Source organism: Phacochoerus africanus, chromosome 10, assembly GCF_016906955.1.
Source record: "Phacochoerus africanus isolate WHEZ1 chromosome 10, ROS_Pafr_v1, whole genome shotgun sequence".
NCBI lineage: Eukaryota > Metazoa > Chordata > Mammalia > Artiodactyla > Suidae > Phacochoerus > Phacochoerus africanus.
The window spans coordinates 71,050,176-71,071,079 of NC_062553.1; the positions used below are offsets into that span (position 1 = coordinate 71,050,176).

The 20,904-nt window shown below is 39.7% G+C and overlaps 2 protein-coding genes across 3 annotated transcripts; one reads left to right on the forward strand and one right to left on the reverse strand.

Moving 5' to 3' along the window:
• Positions 1-75: 75 nt before the first annotated feature.
• THAP6 (THAP domain containing 6) lies at positions 76-19,212 on the forward strand. Of its 2 annotated transcripts, none has more exons than XM_047798413.1 (5): positions 76-163; positions 1,053-1,155; positions 2,660-2,867; positions 6,960-7,085; positions 16,461-19,212. In XM_047798413.1, the coding sequence occupies exons 2-5, from the start codon at positions 1,076-1,078 to the stop codon at positions 16,713-16,715; spliced, it is 669 nt and encodes a 222-aa protein (XP_047654369.1). In that variant the 5' UTR covers positions 76-163; positions 1,053-1,075; the 3' UTR covers positions 16,716-19,212. The 2 variants fall into 2 exon arrangements, with proteins under 2 accessions (XP_047654369.1, XP_047654370.1); XM_047798414.1 differs by lacking the exon at positions 76-163 and adding an exon at positions 390-626.
• Positions 10,852-12,024, reverse strand: LOC125137586 (non-histone chromosomal protein HMG-14-like). Its single transcript, XM_047798415.1, has one exon. The coding sequence runs from the start codon at positions 11,864-11,866 to the stop codon at positions 11,564-11,566; it is 303 nt and encodes a 100-aa protein (XP_047654371.1). The 5' UTR covers positions 11,867-12,024; the 3' UTR covers positions 10,852-11,563.
• Positions 19,213-20,904: the final 1,692 nt, after the last annotated feature.

Genomic DNA, 20,904 nt, shown 5'->3' on the forward strand with positions numbered 1-20,904 from the left:
CTCCAGCACCCCCCCTCCTGGCTGCTGCTGCCAGCAGAGCCAAGATGGCGGAGCGACACGTGACCCGGGGCAGCCGGACTTCCGGTTCCCGGGGCGACGGGGCGGAAGTGAAGTGAGACGCAATCTCGGTTATCGGTGTTAGTCGCTGCCTTCGCCTCTAACGGTAATAAATCTTAGGTTGTCTCTCCTTTTCTCCCCATTGCTGCCTGCCCACACCCTGGGCGAGGTTGGGCGTGAGGAGGACCGCAGCGGCGCGGAGACGCCCGGTGGCCCCAGAGGAAGGGCCGCTCTCCGGCTGCATCCACACCTGTGACTGGGCGGCCCCTCCCTTTCCCAGCCGCTGCCAGGGCCTCGAGAAGGGGGCGGAGCTCGGCCGGCCTCCGGGCTCGGATCTGGTCCCCACGGGAGCGCCGCTGCTGCTGGGCACCCGTACTTGCCAGCGTCCCACGCCCCACCTTTACCTCCTCTTCTCCTTTACGTCCGCTTCATTCCTTCAAAATGTGTATTAACATTTACCAGCTACGCGGTGGGGACACACGTGAGAAAAAAACACAAGCCCTGCCATACTCTCATGGAACTCACCAGGCTGGTGGAGGAGGACTTTCATCAGAGAATGTGGAATAAATGTAGGAATGATTACAACTTTGAGAAGGAGAAGTGTGTGTTTTCCGAGAGCTAATACTGGAGAGGAGCCGACATATCTGGGTGTCAAGGATGGTTTCCCGGGGGAAGCTCAGGAGTTAGTGTGCCAAGGCGTTGTAGCGGAGGGAACGTGGTGCCTGTTAAGGGGCTGTGGATGGGAAATGTACCAGCTACAAAACTGCAATCAGGCGCCTTGTGGCATAGCTAAATATGACTCGCTTTAGTAAAGAGACAAACCCCTCGAAAATTTTATGAGCAAAGTAAACGTTTTGGAAGAAAATATTTGCCTTTGGCTTTCTAACGTGATTTCATGCTACCTAACTGAAACATAACGGGACATACTGGGAAAGGTGAATATGTTCCCCTTAGCTTTTAAGTTACTAACGCTTGCCCTTTTAATTTTTTTTCAGTTCTGTTATGAGTTGTTAACACCATGGTGAAATGTTGCTCAGCCATTGGATGTGCTTCTCGCTGTTTACCAAATTCCAAGTTAAAAGGACTGACATTTCACGTGTAAGATTCTGCCCTAGTTAATTATACCCAGTATGTTTTTGACTGTTAGAAAAAGCAAAAGGCAGTTCTATTTTCATCTTCAATTTTGAACTGTAGTTCTCAAGTTCTTTTTAAATAACCTTTGTAGTTGAATTTGAAGTGACAGTGATAACTTCTACACTTGTGTGATTTGGTATGGAAGTGTAAAAAATACCTCCCGAGGTATCATAAGCTGATTAACAAAAATATCATTAAAGTCATCTTTGCTAAGATTCTTACTTTGCATTTTAACATACCTTCAAAGAAATTCAGTGTCGTTTACATATAGTTTACAATGTGAATGAAGGATCTTTGCCTAAATATATTCTGTCTTTTAGAAAATAAGTCAAGGTTATGTTTATGTTTAGAAATAGATCAAACTTCCGTGGTAGGAAAAAAATATATATAAATTACTAGTTCAGACTAAAGGTTTTGTAGCTGTATTGCAGATAAATTAAGATGGTCCTAATTTAGTATTTTAACCACTCTTCTGGCAGCATAGGAAAGAAGGGACAATAAGATTTAATAATTACTCATTTGCTACAAGTTTATTTTGCTGTTTTTGTGCCAGGCACTTGTGCTATGTGCCAGAGAAGTGTCTCTAACTACTTGGCTAGATATAATGAAATAAAAAATGAGTATGTGTGCCCTACCTTATTCCAAAAAAGATTCAAACCAGCTTGGAAAATTAGAAAAGATAGTTATTGGCCTCCAAATCTCAAATGAGTTCTGATCTCCAAAATTCCAAACTCTGCAGGTGTTCTCTGCATTCATTCACTACGCATTTATACCCGTTTTCTATTAAATGCTCTACTAAGAAATGTCTTGGTGCTGATGGAAGAATGAAAGTACCAGTGTGTCTGTTCATCTGGGATAAATTTCTCAGATAGAAAAAGGCCCAAGTGCTATTCTTTTTTTTTTTTTTTGTCTTTTCTAGGGCCGCTCCCTCGGCATATGGAGAGTCCCAGGCTAGGGGTCTAATCAGAGCTATAGCTGCTGGCCTATGCCAGAGCCACAGCAACTCAGGATCCAAGCCGAGTCTGCAACCTACACCACAGCTCACAGCAACACCTGTTCCTTAACCCACTGAGCAAGGCCAGGGATCGAACCTGCAACCTCATGGTTACTAGTCGGATTCGTTAACCACTGAGCCACAACAGAAACTCCCCAAGTCTTATTCTTTATCATTTATAGATGAAGAAAAATCTTCAGCTGTGAATCTTACTATAAGGTGTTAAATGTCCTTTGAAACTTTTTTCCTTATAATATGAGAAAAATTTAAATGAGGGCCATATGCCTGCAGCATGTTTGATAGAAAGACTGACTATGAAAACTGAAAGTTATGAAAGTGTGAATCATGGCGGTCTCCTGAATATTCCAGTTCCCAAGAGTAATAACAAACTAAAGAATCAGTTTAGTCACAGCCTTAATTCAAGTATAAATCAGTAGTGTTTAATTTTAAAAGGCTTTCTGTATGTTTTCCTAGATTCCCCACAGATGAAAAAGTCAAAAGGAAATGGGTATTAGCCATGAAAAGACTGGATGTGAATGCTGCAGGCATGTGGGAGCCTAAAAAAGGAGATGTGTTGTGTTCAAGGCACTTTAAGAAGACAGATTTTGACAGAACCACTCCAAATATTAAACTGAAACCTGGAGTCATACCTTCTATCTTTGATTCCCCATCTCACTTACAGGTTTGTTGATGAAATACTGCTTGCCATCATTACTCACTTTTTTGCAGTACTACTTAAGAACTTAAACCACACTTGCCACCATGTTTATTGTTTGCTTATTAATTTGAGGTCCATTGTTAATTTTTTTTCTTTTTTTTTCTTTTTTTTTTTTTTGTCTTTTTGCCTTTACTAGGGCTGCTCCCGCTGCATATGGAGGTTCCCAAGCTAGGGGTCAAATCGGAGCTGCAGCCACCGGCCTACTCCAGAGCCACAACAACTCGGGATCCAAGCCGAGTCTGTAACCTACAGCACAGCTAACGGCAATGCCGGATCCTTAACCCACTGAGCAAGGCCAGGGACCGAACGTGCAACCTCATGGTTCCTAGTCAGATTCATTAACCGCTGCGCCATGACAGGAACACCCATTCTTAAATTTTTAGATTCGTAAACTGCTGCTTTAGTTTTTGTCATGAGTAGTAGGAGTATTTTACCAGTAGCCACTCATAAATATCTGTACATTACTTAGGTTTGGTGAAGTGGGCTAATCTTAGGAGTTGGTGTAGATGAGTATGTGTCTAAATAGTGGAGGCGCATAAGAGAGTTGAACTGAAGTCCCAGGTTGGTAGTGGTCCTCACACTGGAGCCAAAATCAAGAGTAAAGCCTCTCACAGACCCAAAGTTTACTTCTAGAGCCACATACGTTCAAGCGTGAAGCCTAGGTGGGACTAAAGATGGAAAACCAAAAAGAGAGAAGAACAGGAGAAGGGAAGGAGAAAAAGAGTTCAGAAAAAGACAATAAAAGGATTGTCGAAGTCAACGCAGTTGAATTGTGTGTTTTTCCTCTGTGATATTGGTGCCCCTGCTGGGCTGCCTCACCCTCAATCTCTCAATTTCATTTCCCCAAAAGTATCTGCTTCTAGAAGCTATAGACTGATTTGTGTGGACAATTCAGAGAGAGCCTGTGGGTTCTCACAGCAATCATAATGAACCTCCATTGAAAGGTATCTCCTTCCTGACAGCTGGAAACAAGGGGAGTAGTCCAGAAGGGAACCTGCTCCCTGGAGGTCTTGGTCACCTTCACAGGTGTTCATATTGCAGTACTTTAAGTTACCAATTGCCTCACTTTCTTCTGTATTAATAAATGTACAGTATCTTGTGGAGTTTGCTCTAAAGGGTTTGTCTCCTGTAGTTAAGGCAACATCTGTAATGTTAAGAGGACCTTAAGAAATACACAATAAATCAAATAAACCGTAAATTACCAACTTCCAAAAACTATCTCCTGGAGTTCCCTAGTGGTTAAGGATTTGTCATCGTCACTGCTATGGCTATGGTTTGATCCCATGCCATGGGTGCGGCCAAAAAAAAAGTATAAAATGAACATTTATGGTAGCTGAATCTATGTACATATCCTCATTTCCTCAAACTGAATTCCTGGAAATAAAATCATAGGATCAAAAAGTGTATACATTCTTGGAGTTCCCATCGTGGCTCAGCGGAAACGAATCTGACTGGCATCCATGAGGACCCAGGTTCTATCTCTGGCCTCACACAGTGGGTTAAGGATTACAGTGTTGCTGTAAGCTGCGGTTTAGGTTGCAGACCCTGCTCGGATCCCACGTTGCTGTGGCTCTGGCGTAGGCTGGCGGCTACAGCTCTTATTGGACCCCTAGCCTGGGAACTTCCATATGCCTCAAGTACAGCCCTAAAAAGACAAAAAAAAAAAAAAAAAAAAAGTATGTGCACTCTTAAGGTGCTTGCTTTGATAGAGACCTCTCAAAGGCCCAGCCCACCATAAAGCTTATACCAGTCTGCTCTCCAGCTAGCCAAGAATAAAGGTGTCTGTCCACCCTAACCCTCTATAAGCTGTGTTTTAACCTTTGCTAAAAGCGATAGGCAAAAATGGCATCTTATTGTTTCAGTTTATCGTTGAATATTAGTGCATTTCTACATTTTCACGTGTTTATTAGACATTTGTATTCTTTTGTGAATTAACTTATTCAGGTCCTCTTCAATTTTCATCTTTTTCTAAGCTGTTCTGTAACAACACTAGATATTGAGGCTGTGAATCATTTAAATGCCATCTGCATTGCAGTTACTTTTTGTTGTTTGCCTTTACTTCTAATTACCGGGTTGGTTTGTTTTGTTTTTTGAAATTCAGATTTTTTTTAAAAGTCGTCCTATATTTTTTCTTGTGCTATCTGACATTAGCCTTCCCTGCCTTAACATTATATAAATAATTCCCATGTATTTTTCTACTTCCTCATGGTTTTCATTCTTTTATTTTATTTCATTTTTTTTGTCTTTTGTCTTCTTAGGGCCGCTTCTGCGGCTTATGGAGGTTCCCAGGCTAGGGGTCAAATCAGAGCTACAGCTGCCAGCCAGCCTACGCCACAGCCACAGCAACTTGGGATCTAAGCTGCACCTGTGACCTACACCACAGATCACGGCAACATAAGATCCTTAACCCACTGAGTCAGGCCCCGGATCAAACCCTTGTCCTCATTGATACTAGTCAGGTTCGTTAACCACTGACCCACGATGGGAACTCCATGCTTTTCATTCTTGCTTGAATTTTCAGTATGTAGAATTTCAATGTGGTTTATTACACATAAAGGATATAATTTTTTCTTAGCTCATTTTTTTCATGATTTATAGCCTTTTGCCACTTATTTAGAATGTCATTTTTATCCTAAAGGCTTTTATCTACATGACCTATTCAGATTTTTCTAAGAGAGTAATATACTATTTTAACTATTAATACTGTGTAGTGTATTTTTAATACTTTAGGGCATATTTTCCCTCATTATCACTCTTTCACTCTTTTTTTTTTCTTTTTAAGGTAAGTTTCCAAATGAACTTCAGAGTTATTTAGGGGAGGTTTATTTTATTTTAACCTCGAACATCATTATTTTATTTTTTTTTTTTTGGCTTTTTGTTGTTGTTGTTGCTATTTCTTGGGCTGCTCCCTCGGCATATGGAGGTTCCCAGGCTAGGGGTTGAATCGGAGCTGTAGCCACCGGCCTACGCCAGAGCCACAGCAACTCGGGATCCGAGCCGCGTCTGCAACCTACACCACAGCTCACGGCAATGCCGGATCATTAACCCACTGAGCAAGGGCAGGGACCAAACCCGCAACCTCTTGGTTCCTAGTCGGATTCGTCAACCACTACGCCACGATGGGAACTCCCATCATTATTTTTATTTTTTGCTTAAAGAACATTTTAAAAAGAGATTCAGGAGTTCCCGTTGTGGCACAGCAGAAACGAATCCGACTAGGATCCATGAGGTTGCAGGTTCGATCCCTGGCCTCACTCAGTGGGTTAAGGATCTGGCATTGCCATGAGCTGTGGTGTAAGTCACAGACCCGGCTCAGATCTGGCATTGCTATGGCTGTGGCGTAGGCTGACGGCCGTAGCTATGATTCGACCCCTAGCCTGGGAAACTCCATGTGCTGCGGGTACAACCCTAAAAGGCAAGTAAATAGATTCAGATAATTAGAAAAGGAAAACACATGTTTACTCATTTAGTGACCATTTCTGGTAGCCTGCATTCTTTTGGGAAAAGTTGTATTTCCATCTAGAATCATTTTCCTTTTTTCTAAAGAATTCTTTTGCCATTGCTGGTAGAAAATAAATCTTTATTTCTCCTTTGTTTTAAAAAGATTTTTCATTGTTCTCAAATGGTAGTTTTCATTATTGTTTGTCCTTTAGTACTTTAAAGATGATCAGCCATTTTTTTTAATGTTATATCAAAGAGCTTGGATCTTCCTTTTATGTTGTTATAAATTTTATTGGAGTATAGTTAACAATGTTGTATTACTTTCATATATACAGCAAAGTGAATCAGTTATATATATGCATATATCCATTCTTCTTCCCATGTAGGTTATTATAGAATATTGAGTAGATTTCCCTGTACTCTACAGTAAGTCCTTGTTCGTTATCTTGGGGGAAGTTCCTTTAAAGTAATCTGAGTGAATTTAAATTTTACTGACTTTTAAAGCAATTTCCATGAAAAGAAATATGTTCGTTTTACTACACAAAGTTAAAAAGATTAATAATTTACAAAAGGACAGAAATATCTACAACGATTGCTATTAACTATTCTTAACAGGGGAAGAGAGAAAAGCTCCATTGTAGGAAAAACTTCACCCTCAAAGCACTTCCAGTCACGAACCACAATCACCAGCTTGTTGGTGCTTCCTCATGTACTGAAGAATTCCAGTCCCAGTTCATTTTTGTAAGTAAATTAGTTAATGGGCTAATGTTGATATTTTTAAGATGAAGATGAACATGTGCTCTTAATTAGGATTGAGCTTTTCAAAATCTTATTGAAAAGCAAGTTTGGGTGTTTGAGATTTTTTTTTTTTAAATGTAATATCCAAAAATAATATTGTTTCTCAGAGCCATTATAATTTATATAATTGCAGTGATGATATACAGGTAGTTAATCTTTTGTGACATGTTTAGTACAAAGAATACTTGCACAAGGTTATTTCAACCAATAAAATACAGTAATCGTTTCCTCCCTTTAGGTACTGTTGTTTCCATATGGAAAGATCTAATTTTTGAAAATAACTATGTCTCTAGGTTTTCTTTTTTGGCCATGCCCACAGCATGTAGTAGTTCCAGTAGTGATGCAAGCCATTGCAGTAATAACGCCAGATCCTTAACCTGCAGGGCCACAAGGGAATTCCTGTCTTTAGGTTTTCTTCAAGGACAGTCATACACACAGAGGGTATTGAAACTTGCATTTATTTATTCATTTCATTGCTTGTTCATGTTAGAACAAAGCCTGGAGTCCAGATCTGTTTTACTGTCTTGATTACTATAGCTTTATAATTCTTGAAATCAAGCAGTGTTAATCTTCCAGCTTTGTTCTTTTTCCAAAGTATTTGGATATTCTAGGTCCTTTGCATTTTTATGTGAATTTTAGAATCACTTGGTAAATTTCTACAGGAAGCCTGCTGGGGTTTTGACTGGGATCACATTGAATCCACAGATCCACTTGGGAAGAACTAACATCTTTTTTTTTTTTTTTTTGTCTTTTTGCCGTTTCTAGGGTCGCTCCCACGGCATATGGAAGTTCCCAGGCTAGGGGTCGAATTGGAGCTGTAGCCACCAGCCTACGCCAGAGCCACAGCAGCAGAGGATCTGAGCCATGTCCACAACCTACACCACAGCTCACGGCAAAGCTGTATCCTTAACCCACTGAGCAAGGTCAGGGATCGAACCTGCAAACCTCATGGTTCCTAGTCGGATTCGTTAACCACTGCGCCGCCAAGGGAACTCATAGGGAAGAACTGATATCTTAATAAGACTATTTTAAGTCTTCCAACCTATGAACTCATTATATCTCTTCATTTACTTAGACCTTTAAATTCAGCAGTGCTTTATAATTTTCATTGTACAGGTTTTTCACTTCTTTATCAGATTTATCCCTAAGTATTTTATATATTTGGATGCTATTATAAATGGTATTTTACTGACTGTTAGTATATGGAAATAAATTGACTTTCATATTGATCTTATATCTGTCAAACTTGCCAAACCCACAAATTAATTATCAAAGCATTTTGGTAGAAGTTAGCAGATCTTCCACATAGACCATCATGTTGTCTGACATTAAAACAGTTTCAATTCTTCCTTTCCAGTATAAATACCTTTCATTTCTTTTTCTTGTTTTATTGCATTACCTGGAGATCTTGAACCTCCAAGGCTATGACAAATAGAAGTCCTGAGAACTGATTTTTATACTTTGCTCCTTATTTTAGGAGGAAGGCATTCAGTCTTTTACCATTAAAGACATTCATATGATATTAAATAGGATGTTAACTGTAGGCTTTCATAATTGCCCTTTATCAGATTGAGGAAGTGCCTTTCTATTTTTCCTTCCACTTTTATTGATTTAACTGGCATAATAATAGCACTGTATAAGTTTAAAGTGTACAGTAATGATTTGAATTACATATATCATGAAATGATTAGTAAGTTTAGTGACTATCCATCATCTCATATAGAACAAAATTAAAGAAACAGAAAACAAAATTTTTCATATGATGAGAATTCTTAGGATTTACTCTCTTAACTTTCATATATAACATACAGCAGTGTTAATTATATTTATCATGTTGTATGATATATAGCTAGTACTTATTTCTCTTATAACTGGAAGCCCATACCTTTTGACTGCCTTCACTCCAGTTCTTCCTCCTCCATACCCTGCCTCAGGTAACCACAAATCTGAACTCTTTTTCTAAGAGTTTGTTTTGTTTGTTTGTTTGTTTGTAAAATGTAATTGACCTACAACACTATGTTAGTTCCTCTTATACAACATAGTGATTCCCTATTTTTATACATTTCAAACTTATCACAATAAGTATAGTTACAATATATCACCATACAAACATATAACTTAGTCATTGGTTTCATTCTCCACACTGCACACTCATACCTTTGGTTATTTTATAACTAGAAGTTTATTGCTCTTACTTCCTAACCTTTTTCTTTCCTCCCTTCCTCTGGCACCTGTATGTTCTCTGAATCTATAAATCTGTTTCTGCTCTATATTTGTTTATATGTTTTGTTTTTTTGGATTCCATATATTATTGAAATCATACAGTTTTGTCTTTCTCTGTCTGACTTATTATCACTTAGCATAATGCCCTCTAGGTCCATCCATATTGTCTCAGGGGAAGTGCCTTTCTATTCCTAGTTGCTGAGACTTTTTATCAGAAGGGAATGTCAGTTTTGTCAAATGCTCTTTCTGTATCTGTTAAGAGATCGTATGAGTTGTGTTTTTTAGTATGTTAATGTGACTAGTTACATCGACTGATTTTTTTAATGTTAAATCAGCCTTGCTTTCTGGAATAAACCCTACTTCTTCATGATGTTATCCCTTTTATATTTTGTTGCATTCAAATTAAAATTTGGTTAGAATCTTTCCTTGTATGTTCAAGAGGGATATTGGCCTATAGTTTTCTTCTCTTGGAATGTCTTTGTCTGGTTTCACTATCAGAATAATGGTAACGTCAAAGAACCAATGAGAAAGTCTTGCCTTATTTTTCAATTTTCTGGAAGAGTTTGTATAGATTGGCAATAACCTCTTTTATAAGGATGTAGTAGAATTCTCCAGTAAAGCTTATCTGGAACTGTGTTTCTTTATGGGAAAGTTTTTTAGTAACTTGTATCTGCCAAGGGACTTGCCCATTTTATTCAGTTGTCAAGTTTATTAGCTTAAAATTGTTTCAAACATTTCTTTATTAATCTTTTCAATATCTGCAGAATCTGTGGTTATATCATCTCTCTTCTTTCTAATACGAGTACCCTGTTTCTGTCCTTTTTTTGTTGATCAGTCTGCCTAGAGATTTATCAGTTTTATTAATTTTGTCAAGAACTAGCTTTCACTGATTTTATCATTTTGCTGTTTTGTTGTTTTTATTTTCTACTTCAGTAATTTCTGCTCATCTTCTTTATTTCCTTCTACTTAGTTCAGTAAAATTTGCTTATTTTTCTAGTTTCTTAAGATGGAAGCTGAGGTCATTGATTTGAGGCTTTATCCTTTCTAATGTTAACATTTTATAATATTTCTCCATTGCTTTAGCAGCATTCTACAAATTAAATATGTTATGTTTTCCTTTTCACTTAATTCAAAATACTTCCAGAATCCCTGGTGGCCTAGGAGTTAAAGGATCTGGCATTGTCACTGCTGTGGCTCAGGTCAAGGCTGTGGCATGGGTTCAGCCCTGGCCTGGGAACTTCCACCTGCCTTCTGCATGGCAAAGAAAAAAAAAAATTCCAAATTCCATTTTGATTTGTTCTTTGATCCATGGGTTATTTCTAAGTGTGCTGTGTACTTTCCAAATATTAGGGAATTTCCCAGAGATCTTTCTATTATTAATTTCTTTTTTTTTCTTTCATAACTGAGAGTTTATTGGTTGTTTTGAGGATCAGTACACAGACATTTCAATTTGTACCCAATTCTTAACATAACGTACCAAAAATCTAAAAAAATCATATAGTTGTGATTCTTTTCTCAACAGTTATTCCAGTGACTTTACAGCTTAAAATTTGGAGGCAAATTTTCCTTAACAGGATATCAAGTACCAATATCTTCAAATGTTGATATGCTGTTATATCATAATTCCCACTAATTCACAATTTAATATCATATACACTACGTACTCAAATGTTCAGTCTTTCACAGCACACTAACAAAATTACTAAGAAAACTGGACTACCATGACCAAAGGTGTTACAGAGTGCACAAAATTCTGACAAGGAAAGCCACAGTCAAGGTTGGTCTGCTTTAGGAAACAGTTCTACCAAAAACAACACGGGAAGAGAAGTAATTTCAAGTGTTCAGGACGTTAAATGCACAACTGACTCCAAATCACCATTTAGTAGCTTTGTATTATAGGATATAAAAGCTCCCTGTCTATGGAATGTTAAGCTGACACCCAAGACGATCAAAGCTTCCCACATTCAATATCCCACTATTTTCTGATTGTACCAAAAAAATAAACAACCAGCAAATGATTTCACCTCTTAAAAAGAAGCATTTACACTTAAAAAATGGGATGAGGTGAGATTCCCTTCTTCTTAAAAATGTTCTGGAGCTACCAAAAAACTTGCATTTACAAAATAATTGATAAAAATATTCCCCTGGATTGTACAAGAAGGGACTCAGGGACCACTGACAGGACTGGGCATGGGCTGTTAATCAGACTTGGCTTCCTTCTCTCCTGCTTCATCAGAGGCTGGGCTCTCCTCGTTTTTAGTTTCTCTGTTTTCTGCAGGCAGATCTTTTGTCTCTTGCTTGGTCACTTCGGCCTGTTTTCCCTTTGCTCCCCTTTTCCCTTTAGTTTGTACTTTTTTGTCCGAAGCTTCATCCTTTCCTGCCACCTTTTTTGGCTTCGTTTCCACTTTTGCAGGAGCAGGTTTAGCTGACAGCCTCGCCGATCTCCTCTTGGGCTCCTCCTTCGCCACCCCCTCGGCAGAGCTGACCTTCCTCTTGGGCATCGTGGCGACGGAGCGGGCGCGTGCCGGGTGCCTGCGGTCCGCCGCGCCCCAAGAGCCTTCGCGAAACTGGAGTGTTTGGCCGCTGCCGCTCCTCCCGCCGCCGGAGCTCCTGGGACCCGCGGCGGGGGCAGTCTGTTATTAATTTCTAATTTAATTCTGTTGTGGTCAGAGATGAAACATTGTATGCCTTGAATGTTCTATAATGTTAAATCTTCATTCTTTTTTTTTTTTTTTTGTCTTTTTACCATTTCTTGGGCCGCTCCCGAGGCATATGGAGGTTCCCAGGCTAGGGGTCAATCAGAGCTGTAGCTGCCGGCCTGCGCCACAGCCACAGCAATGGAGGATCCGAGCCGCGTCTGCAACCTACACCACAGCTCTGGGCAACACCACCAGATCCCTAACCCACTGAGCAAGGCCAGGGGTCGAACCCACAACCTCATGGTTCCTAGTCAGATTTCGTTAACCACTGCGCCGCGATGGGAACTAAATCTTCATTCTTAATGAATTTCCATCTACTTATTCTATATATTATTGGGAGAAGTGTTTGATCTTCTCGTATAGGTGTAGATTTGAGTCTCCTCGCAGTTGTTAGCTTTTGCTTGTTACATTTTACAGCACTGTTATTAGGTACTAAATACTTAGTATTTTTATGTCCTCATAAATTAACCCCTTTGTTATTAAGAAATGGCCTTCTTGGAGTTCCCATGTGACTCATTAGATTAAGAACCCAACATGGTTCCTGTGAGGATGTGGGTTCAATCCCTGACCATGCTTAGTGGGTTAAGGATCCAGCATTGCCACAAGCTGCGGTGTAGGTCTCAGTTGCAGATCAGATCTGGTCTTGCTGTGGAATTGGCTTTGGCATAGGCCTGCAGTTGCAGCTCCTATTTGACCCCTAGCCTGGGAACTTCCATATGCCATAGATGGCAGCGAAATAAAGAAAAAGAGAAGGAAAGAATGAGAGAGAGAGAGAAGGGAGGGAGAGAAAGAAAGGAAGAAAGAAGTGACCTTTTTTTTTTGTCTTTTTAGGGCCACACCTGCAGCATATGGAGGTTCCCAGGCTAGGGGGTCCAGTCGGAACTGTAGCCACAGCAACGCAGGACCCTAGCCGTGTCTGCGACCTACACCACGGCTAGGATGGCAATACTGGATCCTTAACCCACTGAGCAAGGCCATTGGATCGAACCCGCAACCTCCTGGTTCCTAATTGGATTCACTAACCATTGAGCCACAACAGGAACTCCGGAAGTGACCTTTATCCAGTAATATTCTTCACTCTACTTTGTCTGAAAGTAGTGCACCAATGATAGCTTCGTTTATTAGTGTTATTGTTGTATATTTTTTCCATGCCCTTACTTACAACTTATTTATATTTTTTTTTTTTTTTTTTTTTTTTTTGCTTTGTAGGGCTACACTTAAGGCATATGCAAGTTCCCAGGCTAGGGGTCAAGTGAGAGCTCCAGCTACTGGCCTACAACACAGCCATAGAAATGCAGGATCTGAGCCGCATCTTCCACCTACACCACAGGTCACAGCAACTCTGGATCCTTAACCCACTGAGTGAGGCCAGGGATCGAACCTGCATCCTTGTGAATGCTAGTTGGATTTGTTTCCACTGAGCCACGACGGGAACTCCCGAAATGGTTTTATTTAAACCTATCATCTTACTTGCTTCCTATTTGTTCCATTTGTTCTGTGTTCCCATTTTCTTCTTTTTCTCTCTTATATTAGATTAACTGAATTTTTTTTTTGCAATTCCATTTTATCTCCTTTTTTTTTTTTTTTGATTCATTAGCCATAACTCTGGTGTATTTATTTAGTAATAACTTTTGGGTCTGTAGCATCCATCTTTAACTTACCGCAAGCTACCTGATAAGCGATATTATTCCACTTAATACATAGTGTATGATCCTTACCACAGCATACTTTCATTTCTCTTCTCCAACCTTTTTTGCTTTTGCTGTCATGCTTTTCACTTTTACATAAGCTGTGAATCCCACATTGATATTATTTTTGTTTAAATAGTAAAATATATCATAAGGAGATTTAAATAATAAGAAAAAAATTTACATGTTACCCATGTGGTTGCCATGGCAGGACTTTTCATTGCTTTGTGTAAGATTGTACTTCTGTCTGCTATCATTCTGTCTGAAGGACTTACTTTAACATTCCTACAGTCCAGCTATGCTAGTGAGAAATTGTTTCAGCTTTTGTATATCTGAAAATCATTCTTTAGTCTTCATTTTTGAAAGATACTTTTACTAGGTATCAAATTCTAGGTTGACGGTTTGGGGGTTTGTTGGTTGGTGTTGGTTTTTTTAAGATGTTGCTCCACTGTATTTTCACATGCATTGTTACTCAGCAGAAATCTGCTGTCACATTTAACCTTTATCCTCTGTACCTAACAGTTCTTGTTTCTTTGCTTTCGAGAAATTTCCTCTCCAACGGGTTTGAATAATTTGATTATAATGTACCTAATTTAGTTGTCTTCATGTGTCTTATGCTTGGGATTTGTTGAGCTTCTTTATCTGCGGGTTTATAGTTTTCATCAAATTTGGAAAAAAATTGACCGTGATTTTTTCAGATATTTCTTTCTACCTCAACTTTTCTTCCTTCTCCTTCTGGGAGGTTAATTACCTTAGGCTGTCTGAAGCTATTCCACCTCTCACTGATGCTCTGTTTGTTATTTTTTTTTTAGTATTACTTTTTCTCTCTTTTGTCCATTCTATATAGTTCCTATTCCTATAGCTTTACCTTCACTAATCTTTTCTTCTGAAATATCTAGTCTGCCATTAATTCTCTCCAATACATTTTTCACTTCATATATTGTGATTTTGTATCTAGCTTTTCTATTTGATTCTTTTTTTATTTCTTTCATGTATCTACCTAGCTTTTTAACATATGTAATACAGTTTCAGTAACTTTCTTAATTCCCTTGTCTGCTAATTCTGACATTTGCTAGTTTTGGATTGGCTTCTCTTGATTGTTTTCTCTCATTACAGCTCATATTTTCTTGTTGCTTTGCATGCCTGTAAATTTTGTGTGCCACACACTGTGGATTTTCCCAAGCCGGATGCTGGGTATTTTTGTATCCTATACACTTGAGCTTTGGTATGGGGTATAGTTAAGTTACTGGGAAATAGTTTGATCTTTTCAGGTTTTGCTTTGTTAGGCAGGACTAGAGCAGTGCTCAGTCTCTGGCTGCTTGTTCTCCATCCCTGAGGCAAGACCTTTTTGTATACTCTGTGCAGTGCCCCATGAATCTGGTCTGGCTGGTGGGAAGAATGTCTGTGCCTTGTGAGCTCAGGGCACTCCTTATCTTTTCTAATCAGTCTTTCCTCAGCCTTGAGCAATCTCCTACACACATGCGCTGATCTAACTCAGAGGAATACTTGGGGAGCCTCAGAAGATTGCCAGGCTTCTCTCTCTGTGCAGCTCTTTCCTCTCCGGTACTTTGCCCTCTGAACTGTAACCACCTGGGTCTCCCTGGGTACTTGGCACCATATCCTGGACTCAGTCTACCAAGCCCTGCCTGGATTTCCCCTCCTTGCATTGGAGGCCTAGAACTCTCTCAGGAAGATGAGCAGTCATAGGGCCCACTCTATTTCCCATCTCTCTGCAGTCTCTGCCTTCCTTGCCTGATGTCATTATCTTCAAAACTTTTTTCACATCTTCTGGCTGTGTGTTGGTGGTTTTTTTTTTTCTTTTTTAAGTAGGAATCAATCCAATCTCTGCTCTTTCATCTCAGCTGGAAGCAAAGTCCTCTTTGCTAATTCTAATATTAAGTAATAGCTTTTCAAAATTATTTTCTAATGAAAAAAGTATATGTAGCAAACATAATCATAATAAATACTGAGAGCTTAAATTATCTCTTTAAAAATCCAAGACCAGAGTCCCCTGTAAAGCCATAATGCCCAGCCTTGAGCACCTGCTTTAGTGCTCATTTCCTGTCATCCCTTATAGAGTGAAATAGTCATCAAAATAAAGCAATTCAGGTAAAAGTTTAATTATTTAAGTGTTTTTGATAAGTAACACTTATCACACTTAGGGACTGAAAGCTTTTTTTTTTTTTTTTTTTTGCTTTTTAGGGCCACACCTGCAGCATATGAAAGTTCCCAGACTAGGGGTTGAATTGGAGCTGTAGACCCTGGCCTGAGCCACATCTGCAACCTACACCACAGCTCACAGCAACACCAAATCCCCAACCCACTGAGCGAGGCCAGGGAGAGAACCTGCATCCTCACAGATACTAGTCAGATTCGTTTCCCCTGCCCACGAAGGGAACTCCTGGGACTGAGAGCTTTATAGTCATTGCAGGTGTCATGGTGTTGATAAGCAGATACCCAGTTGCAGGCGAGAAGTGCTTCCCACCTGCAGGATTCTGCACTCCATGTGGAGGCCAGGTCTTGGACAAAGAGGGTCCACGGCCCCTGAAATACTCCTTCTACCTTCATCCTCTCCCTATGACCATTAAACCTCTTAGTACCACAACTTAAAGATCCTCTCTAAGCATAGGAAGTGGAGAAACAGGCCTAGTTATAATTTTTTATCGAACCACTTGTCTGGTTTAATAACTTGCTGTTTGTGTTTTTAGGAACATAGCTACAGTGTAATGGACAGTCCAAAGAAACTTAAGCATAAATTAGATCATGTGATCAGCGAGCTAGAGGATACTAAGAAAAGTCTGCGGCATGTTTTAGACCGAGAAAAACGTTTCCAAAAATCACTGAGGAAGACAATCAGGGAATTAAAGGATGAATGTCTCATCAGCCAAGAAACAGCAAAGAGACTTGACGCTTTCTGTTGGGAGTGTCGTCAGGAGGGCATAGAACAAGACTATATTTCATGAAATTGATTTCATGTTATGTTCTACCTAAAATTGACGTTGGTACAGATTTTTAGAAAAGAATTCTCATTTACCATCATTAAATAATAGCCATCATCAGAGTGCTTCTTTGGATCTTCTGCAGCATTATACATTAGAGTCACTATCCAAAGACTTATTTTGAAGATGTGCAGAAATTTGTACGAGTTACCTAGTTTTTGTGTGACATGTGACAATTATGTTTTCATAGACCTAAGCTAGTGCCAGCTCACTAATGTAAGATGTTACAAGATCAGAAAAATTGTGTAGGACTAAGGAAATGGTATCAAATCAGCCACATTAAGCTAGAGTAGTAGGAACTGGACACTTCAGCAGCATTAGATTTTTGGCTTCAAAGGAGTACCTTTGCTTGTGTGTGCTTGATGATAATAAGTACATTGAATTGTCCTTTAATGGATTTTACCATAAAGCAGAATTCAGTTACTTTCAGTTACCATGTGCCTATCTTGGCTCCAATCCAAGGTGCTTCTGTCATCAGTAATACCAAAAGATCTTTTTATAAGGCATCCCGTCGCACTGAACTTGCGAACAGCATATGGCGCAGCTCTTTTGGCTTTTAAAGTTCAGAGCCAAGTTAAGAAGACCCCCGATGAGGGCTCGGCTTTTCGGTACAGTATGTCATTTCTCTCCACTGGGAGCACTTGGATGTAAACCCGCATAGCTTTAACAGGTTTTTAAAGAGGGTCATAAATCTCATTTTTAAATGGTTAGGTACTCTGACAATTCTTCTGAACATTGTGTTTCATGACTGTAATTTCATCATAAAGGTATATTCAAAATCTGAATGCCAGTAGTAGCAGATACATTTAATGTTTCATATCTTATAGAGAGTCATATTACTTACATTTTTTAAAATACAAAATACTGAAGAAATGATTAAAAATAATGTTGTGGCTCTTCTAGTTAAAATAGGAATTGGAGAAAGAGTTACAATACTTTCCTTAAATTAGGAAAGTAGATTACTATCCAAGAGCCTTTGTTTAGAGAAATAAATATGTAAAATAGCAATTCTAGAATAGCTTCTTACTGAATTTACAAGAGAATAACTCAGTTATTTTCTGATTGATCCAAGGGTCAGAAGTTTAAATTTTTTCTCCTAATTTCTTCGTAAAAACAACTGAAGTTAAGAATCATAAATACTGTGGATTAGGATAAAAATTACTATCCCCCAAAGCCAAATTCTGCTTTGAAGCATGTGCATATACACAAACTTCGTTCTCACATCTATGCTATAAGAGTTAAAATTTAAATGTCAGTCATTTCAGTGTGCTAACTAGAACTGTATTCTGGGCTAAAATGTTCATTGTAATTTTATTTGTGTTATATTACTATCAGTAAGGATATGGTCACTTGAATTTTTTAATATTTAAGAACTTTGTTTTAATGCATGTTATGTTTTTATGTAGGATTCCAAACCTTCCCTCTAAGTGGGATTTTACCCACCTTTGAGAGATTAGCATTATGCTAAGAAATCACTGAGGTCCTCCTATCTTTTTACTACCTTAAAACTCAAGAATCACCCATTATTTATTTTAGTTATTTAATTTTAAATTCATAACAGACACTCTCATGGAAAGTTAGGGTACGATCTTAGGTTTTACGGAGATTCTGTGATAGAGATGGAGAGACTCGTTCCCTCACCCTATTTTCAAGTTAAAAAATGAAAGTCAGTGGACAATGGAGAAAAATAAGAGGGCAGAGCCAAGCACAGTATTGGCCAAATCCTCGGTCTCTCCTGGCTGCTTAGAGTAAATCAAGCCCAGAGGACCTTTCCAAGAGTTAGTTCCCAATTTCCACCACCATCATCCCAGTTGGCACCATCAGTTTTCCTACTTGCATTCAGTGTTTAAGGAACTCAGTTCGTCTGTTTTCGTTGGCCATAATATCACAGAGAGCGAGATAACCGTGGGCAGAGTATTAGTATCATCAAGGACCCAGAGCTACCATTTGACATTATTTTTATAAAGAAATGTTTACCAATAGAGGTCTGACGTACGAAACTGGCTCTTTCCATCCTGGTCTGCCACCTGCCAGCCACACCAGTAGTGCCTGAACACAGCGTATACCTCAGTCCACTGTTCCCAGGGCTTCCAGCTTGGCCTGAGGAAGAACTGTCCTGTGCAGAGCAAAACGAGCTGCCCCTTCCAGAGGCCAGCCTGGGGGTCTCACTTTGCTCTCAAGCATGGGATTGCCTCTGGGTCCTGGGACAAACCAGCCTTGGCACCAAATCAGGTACGAAGGACTTGACATAGGATTCTTCTCCATCGCAAGTTTAAATCTCCGGAAATAGACTTTGGTTGCTAAAGATAATCACAATTATACCATAGTCTTTAATCTGAGAAAAGATAAATGTAATAAATATACATCTATTTAGGTTTAATACAAAGATAAAGTTTTTATAGAAATAATTGAGCAATGGAGAATCCATTATATATTTGAAAAATAAAATGTTTTCCACTAATGTGCTCTGTGTGGTTTTTAAACATTCAGTTATTCAGTAAAATGAGCAGAGGTAAATCAAGAATACATAAACAGTGATTTTACTTTAATCTCTTCCGCATTTTTTCCTCACCAATAACTCTAATATCACGGTCTGCTAGGGTAGATGACCCAGGCGGCAGCGTGCTTCCATCCTGGTCTGGACCTGCCACAGACCTGCTTGCAGCTTCACTCCAAACTGGCCACCTTCCTGTCACCAGTATATAGCTGAGAGCAGTATTCTGAGATTGGAAATATGCTGCCTGCATCAGAACCCAGCCAGGCTTATTAGGTTTTGTGCCTCCTTCTTCATGATGGGAGATGCAAGTTGCACTCATTTGTCTTTACTTTAGAGGGAATGTTCTAGCATGGAGCCAATCACTGGACACTCATCCCTCCACGTTTTACTAATGTGGTAGCCCCTGAATTTCATGGGTTTTAGCTCACTCTCTGGAGCACATGTACTTTATTGAGGCCTCATTTACTAGTCACATCTTGCTCATCCCATTTAACATAATCCATCAATATAGTGAAGTGATTTTCTGTAGAATGTCTACCTGGTCTAGGTCTCTTTCAGCTATAACAGCAAGAGAGTTATAACATAACCTAGGCTGTTAACATTGCTTTTTTTGTTTTGTTTTATAAGGGCCACACCCACAGCATATGGAGGTTCCCAGGCTAGGGGTCGGAATGGAGCTGTAGCTGCCGCCCTACACCACAGCCACAGCAATGCTGGATCCAAGCCGTGTCTGCAACCTACACCACAGTTCACGGCAGCAGCAGATCCTTAGCCCACTGAGCAAGGCCAGGGATCAAACCCACAACTTCATGGGTCCTAGTCAGATTCATTTCCATTGTGTCACAAGGGGACCTCCAACATTGCTTTTTTAAAATTTCATGTGAAGGAGTTCCCGTTGTGGTGCAGTGGAAATGAATCCGACTAGGAACCAAGAGGTTGAAGGTTCAATCCCTGGCCTCACTCAGTGGATTAGGGATCCAGCATTGCCGTGAGCTGTGGTGTAGGTCGCAGATGCAGCTTGGATCTGGGGTTGCTGTGGCAGTAGCGAAGGCCAGCATCTGTAGCTCTAATTAGACCCCTAGCCTGGGAACCTCCATATGCCATGGGTGCAGCCCTAAAAAAACAGACAAAAAAATATAAAATAAAATAAAAATGCATGTGAATATGAACTGTTCCTGATCTTGTTTTTTCATAGGGATGGAAAGTATGCGTCCAAACCATGACTGATCACATACCGTTAATGTGCCCATAGCCATATTAACCAGCTCAAAATACTGCATCTGGCCCACAGCTATAGTCAGGGTTACTGGTTGATTTGCTTTAGTCCACTGTCAACCTGAAGCATCTGTCTAAATTTTGCAGGAGCTATGGAATTAAGTGGAGTTTTAGTGGGGGGCCATGTTCCTACATCCTGTGAGATCTGCAAAGGCGGCAATCTTAGCCAACATAGATCCGAAGCTGAGGGGTCTGAAAAAAATAAATTAACATAGCAGACTTGAGGACTGCTATCCTTAGGCCTATTGGCAAGAATGGCTCTTGGCTGACATCTAGGAATTTGGATTTCAGGAGGACTTCCCCCATTCCCTAACTGATAAGAGGGGAGCTCTCTCTGCCTTCACCATTCGTAGAAACACTGTGGTTTATGCTGAACACCTG